General features: G+C 40.8%; 1 protein-coding gene across 5 annotated transcripts in view; it reads left to right on the top strand.

Annotated features, from left to right (window-relative positions):
• The window catches only part of ptprsa (protein tyrosine phosphatase receptor type Sa), a 175,987-nt gene that overhangs the window by 91,602 nt on the left and 71,900 nt on the right, over nucleotides 1-12,485 (top strand). For 4 of the 5 annotated variants that reach the window (XM_087179358.1, XM_087179356.1, XM_087179359.1 and 1 more), the window contains one exon: nucleotides 5,758-5,868. In XM_087179358.1, the coding sequence (XP_087035484.1) occupies nucleotides 5,758-5,868 (111 nt within the window). Of the gene's footprint in view, nucleotides 1-5,757; nucleotides 5,869-5,931; nucleotides 8,264-12,485 lie in introns of those variants that run through there. The other variant, XM_087179357.1, reaches the window with a different exon arrangement.

Raw genomic sequence — 12,485 nt, 5'->3', positions numbered from 1 at the left:
GTTTTGGATATTGATAACATGTTACGCACAGTGTGAAATGTATTACTTCCAGTTTGCTTGCTGCTGTTTTGTTTTTTTTTTGTTTTTTTTTAACTTTTTCAGCAAGGACAGATGTGGCCTGACAACCACTCTCAATAGCACAATGCATCCCTAAAAATCTACGTAATTTTAGTAAAGTATTAATGTACTAGCAAAGATGCTTTTTACAACAAATCCTCCTGAATCATAATAGTAAGTGTGCTGAAACACTAGCGGTATTGTATCCTGCACTCTTTTGTGCACTTCAGTGAGTTCAGTTCATGTACTGGAAAGGCTATTATTATGAGTGTGTATCCACTTATACAGCGAGGTGCTTTTAATTACACTGTAGTAGAGCTTTAGTGAGCGGCATTGGGACGAGAGGATGGAGGGAGAACGACAGGAGAGGAGATGAGAAATGAGGGACAAATGAGAGACATGAGCTGAAAACAAGAGATAAAATGATGAAAAGAACAGTGTGCCACCGGCATGCCTGAGTGGGCTGCGGAAGGAGCAGGAGGGGAGGGGAAAGAAAGAGGGAGACTTGGCCAGCCATTTTGTTGATCGCCTAAACAAATCAATCAAGGCCCGCTGGAGCACACTAATTGAATTACACAAATAGGACCGGGGGGGTGGAGGGGCACACACACGGCAAATCTGCTACAAAGCAGCGACTGGGGTGGGTAGACCACAGCTTCAGGCACTTTCTGAAATTAATCATCCATGCCAGCCCCTCCTCGCTTTTCTTTTATCCCCTCATCTGTCCTTCTGTTTTTCTGTGCTTGTCTGTCTCTTTAAGTCTTCCTCCCAACCCTCTCTGACTGTTCTGTTCTTTCCCTCCCTCTGTCTCTCTCTCTCTCTCTCTCTCTCTCTCTCTCTCTCTTTTGTTCACTGCACCTCTCATAAATGATACTCAATTTCCAACACTTTCTTTTTTTCTTTTTTTTCCATATCTCAATTTCTGATTTCCCCCGTCCATGCACTCTTCCTTCCTTCTCTACTTCATTCATTCCCCAACAACCTAGACTAAAACTCAAATTAAATTTATATGTAGGTTTGTTGATATTGATGTTTTGCTAAAAATAGATATTGTCTGATATGATATTTCCTGCTAGTCTACAGCTACAGCAAACATGCAGGGAAATGTTTTCATTTCAGAGTTTCTACTACCATTAAATAGGTAGGACATTGCTTGGACATTTTTGGTTAGAAAATGTTGAAATTGTAATATACTGAAGATTATTAGCACTCTAAACAGCCTCTGTGCAAGAATGCCTGTCCCGGAATCCGATTTGGCCTTCAAAAGCATGTATTTGTTGAACTGTACCCAGACAGTCTTCTTTGTTATCGCACCTTGGCACCTCAACGCTCCTCATCAGACCACCCTGCGGCAAGCAGTGCTGTTAACCAGGGCAGCTGTCACGGCTGGGACAAATGTCCCAGACCAACCGCCCATTACAGCCTTCTTTATTGAATGGATGAAGGCAGTGAACATGCTGCAAGACAGCCAGGAGTGGGCAGCAGTGGAGATGGGAGGTTGTGAGCGTTGGTGTGCAGGAAGGGTCACTTTGACTTAGATGGAGACTAATTGGTCCACATGGAAGTGATTTCATTATTATCAATGACTTTATTTGGCTTGACTTGCAGCCACTGTTTCCTCTTCTTCTGGATATATCATGGAATAAGACTTTTCTTCTCTGACCCAGAAAAACATGAATTATTACTGAGCAGGGGCGGTGCTTTCTGCAGTTTACTAAGTGGATTGAGAGACTGTCCTGTCCCAAGACATTCTCTGGTCTTAGGTTCGCTCCTCACAACAGCTCACACAGTGTCCTTCAACTTTCATGTGTCCTTTATAAGTGTTCTTGAGCAAAATAAATTAGTATTCACTCAAATACTTGCAAGGTGATATAAAATAAAAGTAATTTGCATGTGACAGATGAAATATTTAACACAACAATCACTGGTCAAGTCAAATTGTCTGTTCTGTGGCTACAGAGGTCATATTTGTACCTGCTATATCAAGTAAAAGTAGAGTACACAAGCAGTCACCTGTTTGAACTGTTTCTTGTGTTTTCTAATGAAATCAAGGAAAACAAACCGGTCTGTGGTAGTTATTGCAATTGTTGTGTTTGCGATTAGACTTCATAGCTGGAGACAGGGAAGACATGCCATTAGGCCCCGTGTATGTCTGGCCTCATAAGCACAGTATGGCCATTTTGTGAGAGACATTGTAAATTGGCTTTTTTTTTTTTTTTTTTTCCACTGGGCAAGTCTTTATCAGTAAACGTCCATTCTGTGAACAGACTGGGGCTCTGCTTTTCATTGTGCTTGTGAAAGATAATTTTCAGCATTTATTTCATTCCTTGTGTCCTTCCTCTTTTCCTGATAAAAGCAAAAAAAAACAAAAAAAGTGCCAATGGCCACTCGCGCTCTGGTGATCCACAGGCAAGCAGGAGCACAATTATGCAAAACACGGAGAGTGCAGTCACTTTCAAAAAAAAAACAAAAGGGAACTGTAGGAAAGAGACGCATGCTGGTGATAAGGGTGGAGTTTGTTCTGTGTGTGCACACATGCACATGCATGCTGTTTCTGGAGATAGGATATCAAAGAGGGTTCATTTGGATTCAGAGGTCTGTTGTCTTTAAATGCTTATGTTATCAGGCTTAAAGCTGACTGCCCGGTCAACAAAAAATTAAAAAAAAGACATTTTACTCCCCTATGCAGGGACAGTGCAGTGAAATTATTAATTAAATAACTGGGATAGATCCATTTAAATTAACTTCTTTGTGGTTTAAAAAAGACAAAGCTTGGACTCGAACAAGGGAGTGGAAGTGGACACGAGAGACATGCAACTCTCAAAGTGTGGCACAGCACATATAACACCAGCGGGACATTGCATCTCCACCTCGTGCAGCTCTAGCGGAGCGAGGAGCATAAAGCATCTCAAAATAGAACGAAGTTGTGATTTCTTCTGTGCTCTCGCACCTTATCTCCTACAAACTCCCTCGCCGTGCTTCCTTCATCAAACATTTGTTCATGCAATCTTGTCAAATTTATTGTTATTGTGAATCTAGTTCAAAATTGTAACACAACTACATTTTCAGGAGGGCAAGAATAATCTGTCTGTGCTCGTTACAAGTCAAACAGAGGGTTGTATTATTTTCTTTTCTCTAACTTTTAGACAGTTAAGACAGAAAATAAGAGATATGATCTTCGAATAGGAATAAATCTCCTCACTCTGCCACTACATTTGTTTTCTCTTACTTCCTTTGTCTCTCCTTCCTATCTGTGCTTCTTCGCTTCTCCTCCCCGCCTTTTCTCTTCCTCTTTCTTTCTTTTTTTTTTTTCCCCTACCTCACTTGTTCTCCCTCTCTCTGCAAGTGAAGGGAGTATTTATATGTTCTTCACAGTTTCACTTTGAAATGATAGCTAGAATATGTAATGAAGCCAGTGGGGGATTGGAAACAATAGATAATACCACCTAGCAAGGAGCCTCCACCAAAGCTGGCGGGAACAGATGAAACTCGCTCTATCCCTTCAAAGCGTCCTCTGTTTTTCTTCCCTTTCGCCAGGAGGTACGATTCACAGCAGCCAATGTTGGTTTTAATTGGCTTTCAATTAATGTTGTTTGGCTCATTATCTGTCACCCCTCTGCATGTTGGTGGTTGTGTTTTTTTGACCTTCAGATGACATTTGTTAAGTAGTATTTTTAGATGGAGACATTTGTATTTGTTGGAAGCATTTGGATCTACGGACTTTGAGCAGCTGGCAGACACGGAATGAAAGGAAATGAAATATACAACATTTCTTGTGATTTAACTGTTTGGTAACAGTCAACAAAAAGGGGGCTTTGGCCCAACACAAGCCCTTCCACATTATTATTCATGAAGCATTGAAAAAAAAAAAAAAAATCTGCACCAACTTCAGATTTAGCCTCGCAAAGATTTTATAATTCAGCACAGGGACCGAGGCTGACGAGCCGCTGGCAGGGCTTTCTGGAACCGTCCACCTGGAGTTGAACTTCACACAGTCCTTACTTTGTGGTCTCCCTCGTGTTGAGGAGCTAGGCTTCTGAGCACATTCCAACCCACCTGCCACCGGGCTGGCATTTGCTGTTCCAAGCACACATCAAACAGATCCAAATCAGATCTCTGCATAAACGCAGAGCAAATACTTCACCACCTGCACTCTGCAGGTAGACGTTTCCATTTGGTTCATGTGCCAGGAACAGCTCCCTCTGGGGGATGAGAATGGTCTGGAGGTGCAGAGGGAAATGAAGAGGAGACAAAAAAAAAACAGAATGGAGTATAGATTGTTGTAGCTTCAGGTCTGTTTTCTTTTATTTTTTAAGAGTAGATATCATTGTACTGACTCGGAGGGGTAAAATACTCTTAGGCCGTGTCCAAGGTGGAAGCGTGACTAATCTTTATAATTAAGCAGGATCGATAGTCTCATTTGTGCAACAGCTGAAAAGCGTTATTAGACCAATGTTCCAGAATAGTAGCCTTGTACAACATTGTGTTCACTCCGCTTGCTTGATGTGATGGAGTAGGTTATGGTATATTACAAAGCATCCTGGGCAACGGCTGGCGTATTGATGCTTCCTGGCTAAATGCTAACGAGCGATGGTGCTGTGTTTGTCAGGGAGGCCTGGGCTGCAATCTGTCTGCTGAGCCAGCCAGAAGCCCTAATGATATCATCAGGAAGTGCCGTCAACAGCGCTCTAACGAGGAATGATCTGACGCCCGTTGTTTCACCTCCCTCCTCCATCCCCCACGCCCCTTCTCCGACGCTGTTGCCAAGCATTTAGGTTGAGTTTATTTGCACGTATAGGAGATAAAATCTGAGGGAAAGTGATAAGAAATACAGTCTGTTTGAAACACATAAGCCCTAAAGGGTTTGTATAAAACATAATAACCTTAAAAAAATGAGTGAATTTACATCAGATCCTAGCAGACCGGAGAAAAGCAATTAAAAGAAAATACATAAGTAACAACTGAAAGAGAACACAAATGACCCGTTCCAATCACAATGGAAGCCATACTATTAATTAATATGGTTATATGTTTACACAATATAATGTAAGGATAAGATGGCTCCTGATTGTGATGAGAAGTTCTATTGCGCAGTTTGAAATTCTTCTACTGCATTATGCACCATGCCAGTGTTCATTTGGACATGAACTATATGTAAGGATATTTTCACATGACCTCCCCCCCCCCCAGCACACACAGTCTCTCCCTTTGTGAGTGCTATGCAAAGGAGAATTTGTTAATCTCACTCAGTTTACAGTACCATCTCAACACCCTTCTCCATTACCTTTCATCACATTTACATCCTTTCTTTGTCCTTATTGCAGTTTTTGGGGGTTTTTGTTTTTGCACGAGTTTCATACACCAACATAACTACAAATGTAGTGCGACTGGTTGAGTCCACATTTTTATTTATTTAATACCTCCTCTTTTTATCTGTGTATGGCTGAGGCTGGAGAGAAACCCAGTTTGTCATGGCAATATGCATTAGCACTCCAGAGAGAAACAGTTCTTGACGAAATGGTCTTGAGAAATTCAAGATACCCTCTATTAAGAAGATTGTCTGACTCCTTCATGCACTGTCACTGACAGGTTGACTAATCATTTCCTCCCTGCTTTCTCTCTCTCTCTCTCTTTTCTCTTCTCTTTTTCTCTCCCTCCCTCCTCCCTTTTTTGTCTTTGTCGGATCTTGTCATTTCCCAGGTGCCTTGCAGATCGAGAACAGCGAGGAGACGGACCAGGGGAAGTACGAGTGCGTGGCGATTAATGTGGAAGGCGTGCGCTACTCGTCCCCTGCTAACCTTTATGTGCGAGGTAGGGAGCAACCCGGCCCCAGAGCCAGGCCAGAAAAAAAAAAAAATGAAAACATCCACCCATTCTAACTAAAATGCACAGTGCAGCTCAGCTTTAAGTGGCATTACTGTTGAGCTTAACAAATGATAATTGCTTCCATTCTAGCCCAGCTGTATATGCACAAAATGTATTTTGCAAAATAGTGTTACCCGAGTAATATAAATCTTTAAACATTGATAGTATTGCCTGCCCATAAATGTAATTTCATATGCACTGAAACTTCCAAATGTCAAAACTATAATTGACCTACTAATGTTCTTCTCTGTTATGATGTTATGCTCCATTTTGTCTTTCAATGCCCTCCCCTACTCACTCGGAAGGAAATGTGTAGCACAACAAGCCGTATGTCTTTATCGGTTGTAAGACGCCTTTTACCTGTAATTGTGTGCCCGATAAAATGTTTCCCCCTTCGTCAAACTTATGGAACCCAAAAAGAGTCGGGAGGGACTTCTTTTTGATTAGTTTTTTTCAGGTACAGGAGCACAACGGTAAGTCTTGATTTTGATTGGGTGGCGAGGTATTAATGCCCACCAATCAAAATCTCAACCCCTTAGCCTTCTCCAGATTTGGGTGGTTTAAAAAAGGTTTTCCTTGTGGGGAATTAATAAGAAATGACTGTTAACACAGTCAGCTGTTCTGTCTCACATAAAAAATACTCTGTCGCATTGATTATAAATAGCATACTTCCTTTACTTTTCTTTATGGTGTTCTGGAGCATAAATCCATAGTATTCCCCTGTTTCTGCTTTGGGGTATTATCTTTAAAGCCTTTTACAGTCAGTAGTAATTTTGGCTGGCATGTTCCAGCAAAGTGGAGATATGAAAAACAATCAGTCACAGAGAATGCTGAGTTTCATAGGAAACAGGCAATGAAGACAAAAGCCTACCCTCTACCACTAATGTTAAATGGCAATGAATCCCAGTTGAGGGAGCTTTAATAAATTGAAGCAGATGCATTTTTGACATGTATTATTTATATTGTGCATATTAAATAAAGATGCCTCGGTATCTACTCAGTTTGTTCCCTCTGCTGTGTACCAAATAACTTTGTTCCCAATAAATAATTCACTACTCTGACATTATAAAATGGGTCAGGGAGCTGCTTTTTCATTATTATTGTTATTATCATACGCTGTGAAGTAGCAGCACAGGGAAGAAAAATTCAACTGTGAGGAGCAGACGGTAAAAAATAGTTCATCAAGATTAGTGTGTCTTCTTGCCAGCATTCATCCTGGAGGCTCATGCTGTCTCCACTGTGATGCAGTAACACTTAATGTCAAGTAGCTCTCCACCTTGCTCATGTACAGCATGGTAGAAATTAAAGGGTACATGTAAATTGCAATCAAGTGCTCTACAGGAATCATTAAATAGCTATACTGGGAACACTATGTTGACACAGCACTGGGATACGAATAGTTTCTTTGGTCAAAAACACACGGCAAATACCCTGATATCATTTCCAACAATTCATGCAATCTCCATGAACACTGGCTCCATCAGCATGCTTTTAAACAGGGTACACAAGGGTCATAATTACTCAGGTACTTTCACACTATGTAACACACTTGTTATGCCTTGATGGTGTCAACCTTTGTCTGTTTTCAGTTAACTTTTGTCAATCAATTCTGATACTTGATGTTGACTATGTTTTGTTCACAAAGCGAAATGCACTTGAGATTAGCAGCTGTGGTAGGGATCGCCTGTCAGAGAAAAAAAACCAAAAGAAAACAAGAGTCCTAAATTGTATATAAATTGGGCATACTTTACCAGGGCAAATTAAGACAACTACCCAAACAGAAACCATAATGAGAGTGTTCCTGATTGGCTTCTAACAACATTTACTGTAACTGTCTTGAACTGCAGCTGCTAATTTCAGCCCAAACTGTGTCTTTTTTTATTTTCTATCTCTCATTAGTTTTTCTTTATTTTCTCTTTATTTGGTTTCCTTCTCTAACAAAAGCAAATACAGCCACCACAGGAGCCTGTCCTTGTGGCTATAAGGAGCTTGTGAAATTATGAATTATGAGTATGGTACGCTTGATTTGACTCCAGTGGCGCCTCACTATATTTTTCTTACCAGGCGACAGTGCGGCCACTGGGGTGAATCTGATTGTTTTGGTTCAAAGTTTATTTAAGGGAGGGAGGGGCAGGCAAGTGTACTTTCAAGACGGGTGTCACTGATAGCAGGGACAAGGGAAAAGGAGGAAAAAAAAGATTAAAGAAAAGGGAAATGTAGCTGCAGCTAAACACCTTGAGGTGGCTTTTTTTACTCTCTCTGTGTTTCCCCTATTTTTCTCTTCTCCTCATGTCATTGTGTTCTGCATCAACCCCTTTACATCCCTCAGAGCTTCGAGAAGGTTGGTGTGTTTTTTCTTTTTTACTTTTTTTAACCCACATTTAAAAAAAAAAATTCAACATGTTGAAAAATTTTAGCTGTATTTGCCTATTACAGAGCTCGATTCATTACAAATTTGAACAAATACTAATCAGTTAATCCAAACTGCTAAATGATTATGAAAAGAATTTTTTCTTTATTTCCAAGGAAGAAATGATGAAAGCAAACCCGAGTAGCTCGGGTCTTGTTAATTTACTTTTATGTTTGCATTGTGGGGCCTTTTCTCGTTTTGCATCCTTTGGTATTGCTTCTGCACCTAAAAGCTTTCTTGCACGTGTTGTCATGGAAACCCAGCACGTGGAAATAACAGGACTTGTTGCATGATGGGAGAATGTAACTGCGCTTGCATGCCTGTACAGAATCCCTTTGGCCATGATGGTATTTTTCTTTCTGCATACCCTGTGTTTTGTTCAATTGATTCCTTCTCTTTCCTTGGTTTCTCTACAAGTGTTTCCCCTGATACACCCCTTTTTTGGCTTTCCTTTATTTTGTTTATTTTTTTGTGTTGTGATTGGTATAGTGTTTGTGTGTTTTCCTTTTGTTTCAGTTCTTTTCCTGACTTTACTTTACTATTTAAAGAAAAAAAAATGTTTGTCTTTTTGTGGTTCATTTGTTTGTGAGATTTGTGTTTCTTTTTCAAAATGATGCTGCTCTGCTTCTTGAGTCTCGGAGTGCAAATGCAAATGCCGAATGAAATAATAAGTGTGTATACAGCCAGTGTTCCTGTCATCTTGTGTATAGCGATCCATTACTGAAAAAATTAGACCTGATTGGACCTGATTGGGTTCCATGGTGATTCAGGCAGCCATTAAGGGATGCCATTTACAGTCGTGTGGATCAATAACAATATAATGACTTCAACATCACATTTGCTGTTGCTTAGCGGGTGCTCAAAGATACTTTTATTTTCAAATGGCGGCAGCTAGATGTGATTGGTTTTGTTGAGTGACTGCTGTTTGTGTTCCCTTGCAGTCATGACATTCAATCAAATTATAATTTATTATTCAAAAGCTCCCCTTCCCTTGTACACACACACACACACACACACACACCCACGCGTTCATAGAATAGAATTGATTTTCAGGTTGACGTGACTAAAGTAATGAAGATTCTCAAACTGGACTACAATTAGCTTTTTTTTTTTTTTTTTTTTTTTTTTTGTAGCGTTCTTGCTGTAATCTTAGAACAATAATAATAATAAAAGTGCTAAATGAAATGGAGATCAATGCAAGCAGCACTGATTTATGTTTCAGCCAGCTTTGTACCAACCTCCCGTTATCTCTTAAGATGTTTCACTTAAATGTAAGCATCAGCGTGTGAGGCAGGTTTCCCAAGACATTTTCAGCTGAATCATATCTATATTGAATCTCATGTCGCCGGCTGCAGTGAACTTGCCTGTACGTTTTATAGCCCCACCAGTCTCATGGAAGGAGCCACGGGTTTTGGCGAGAGGTATTAGATGTGGCTCAACAAGTCTGGGTAGATCAGACATGTCATTCTTTCAGGCAGAAGAGATTACACACTTTCTCCCTATCACTCCTCTGTGAGTGTGGTAGTTTTCGTATGCGTGGCTGTCAGAGTGTGCTGATCTCCATGAGATTAGGCTTATCTCTGTAAAGTATCTGAAAGTCATATTGAAAATGACTACTTCTCCAAAAAATAAATGAGCAATTTTTGTGTTTTCAGAACCTTTATTCATCTATAGGAGCACATATATGTTTTTCCTCAGCAACACCCAGCACGAAACTTACTTCTGGAATCTCTCTATTTTAACCAAGTCTCACATTTAGAGTCCATGCATATCTTGCCCGAAGGCACCTTAACAGTTAATATTTACTTATCGAATATACACTAGTCAACAAGAGGCTTTTTGCTGAGCCTTTTTGCTTGTTTCTATGAGCCACACTAAGCCCCAAAATATTAGCAAGACAAACCCCCTCGAAAATATTCAGTGCGAGCCAACTTTTCCTTTGAGAAGATGTAGAATATAGTTCATTTATTTTTGGCCCAGTCTACCACATCCATGCCATTTTCTTTGCACCACGGCAAAAATTTCACCAAGGCAAGTCATTACTCAAATATATATAATCATCCCTTCTGATCTCGCACTTATTCCCGATGCAAATTTGCTTCCCAACTCCAACAATGCACCAATTGGCTGTCAAAAGACTTTCTATCTGTACTCATAAGTGCAGAGTTTGCAAAAATCAGTACTCAGTCTTGTCGCTGCTGCACTCCATAAAATCGTGTCCACAAAGTATGGCGCAATCCAACTGAAAGAAACAGAACATAATGAAAACCTGACAATATCTACATTCGGCCTTTATATCTAATTCTGAGTCCTATGAATAACACTGATGCAGAAAGACTGCGCTGTTATGTACGCATGTGCCTGTTTGGCCTTCTACAATGGTATCTGCCTGATTTTGAATGTGCTTGCATGTCCTGCTATGCATTTGTGTGTAACGTTGGGAAAGAAAGCTAGATTACACCTTATGTTCTCACTGGCCAAAGCAAAATCCTGCCATCTCTATTAGATGTTTGTCTCAAGGAGTCCTGAAGTTAATAGCCACCCGTCAAAAGAAAAATTATCTTGTATCAGAATTACGCTTATTTTTCATACAAAACCAAAGTTTCATTACCTCTTGTTCTAATGCAAATACATGAATACACTCCCTTTCCCAATCCGACTGATATTATTCACTGAAGGGATCACCACAGTGAGGGGACATACTTGCATTATCATTTGGCTGCTTTTCGTCTACCTGTAAAACAATGCAAAAAAAAAAAGTGATACACTCTGAAATCCCTTCAATTCACTGCTTGCTATTATTAGACACCCCTGCCATTATCCCTGTCAGTTTCCTTTAGGTAATAATTTCCATTTTGATGAGCCACCCATAGTGACTGTTTAGCACTGGCGCAGCCAAGGTATGTTAATACAGGCCAACCCCTACAGCTTATATGTAAATGCCGTAGGCCTCACCCAGCAAGTGTGACTAAAGGATCTCCATACTGCGCCTGTGTCCTCAGGCAGCAAGAGGGTGTAATCTCAGCTTCAAGGTGACACTAAAGGCTGCACATTATTTTGGCTTCCCCCTTCATTTTGGGGCAGCAAAAACTGCCTCACCAAAATGGCCGATAATGTCCACCTTCTGACCTCTGTTTTTTGGCATAAATCCCTCCACAACACCGCCCACTATTAGCGTTAGTGCAGTACTCTGGCGTTCTATCTCGACTGCTTTTCACCTCGTCCACTGTAAGGCTTCTTGTCTTTCTCTCCACATTGGGGCTTGAAACAAGATTACATGTTGTTAGTAGTCCAAATGAAAGGTATATGTTTGTTTTATTTTCTCTCAATTCCAAATGGGCCGGCTGGGCTCCTGGTCTCTGTGAATGAGGAGCCTGTCCATGCAATTGGGATTCTTTATTTTCTTTCACTGGCACTACATTTTAATGGTAGGATAAGAGAGGGTGCCACACACACACACACACACACACAAACACACACCCACGCACATACACAGCTTGTGAGAGCTTACTGAACCATTGACATGACAGAGTTACACAGTCCACTTGAAGATTCAGTCATATCATACAGGCCCATGTCTACGTAATGATAGTGCGGCTTATTTGCATGTCACACTCACATTTAGTTAATGTTGTCCCCTAAAGTGTCTTCTGGCTTTTAAGACTCTCCCAGGATATAGTTTAATGTTCTGTAGTAACTGACCTTGAGCTCTTCTGTTGTAACCAAAGACCAAATTTACTTATGTGTCAGACACAGGGTGCATGCTGTTGACAGGTAGACTCTCCCATGGCTTTGCAGTGTCCTTGTTTTTCCAAATTTTAGTTTGATTACCTTATCATTCAATACGTAGTGCCCCAGTACTGTGAAGCCTTTAAGCAAGGAAGTTCTTGTGTATTGGCTCAGTGATTTGTATATTTCAGAGTTCATTGGCTAACCACAGCCTAAAGTTACCAACATTTGGCACGTGGCTGGTCTTAGTCTCCACATTGCCCTGACAGTGTAGCTATTCAAAGGTGAACAGAGACATCTTCCTGTGGGGAAACCTCATTCACTCAGCCACTACAGCTCCCGGTCCATTGGCTGACCTGAGCCCCAGGGAGAGAATAGCACCACCAGACACACTTTGATTGAACGTTTCCCCCTAAAAGACAGG

This window comes from Seriola lalandi, unplaced genomic scaffold (assembly GCF_002814215.2).
Source record: "Seriola lalandi dorsalis isolate HSWRI2012SDOR001 ecotype SW California unplaced genomic scaffold, Sedor1 jcf7180002054829, whole genome shotgun sequence".
NCBI lineage: Eukaryota > Metazoa > Chordata > Actinopteri > Carangiformes > Carangidae > Seriola > Seriola lalandi.
Note: the sequence above shows the minus strand (reverse complement) of the source record. Positions and strands in the feature narration are given on the sequence as shown.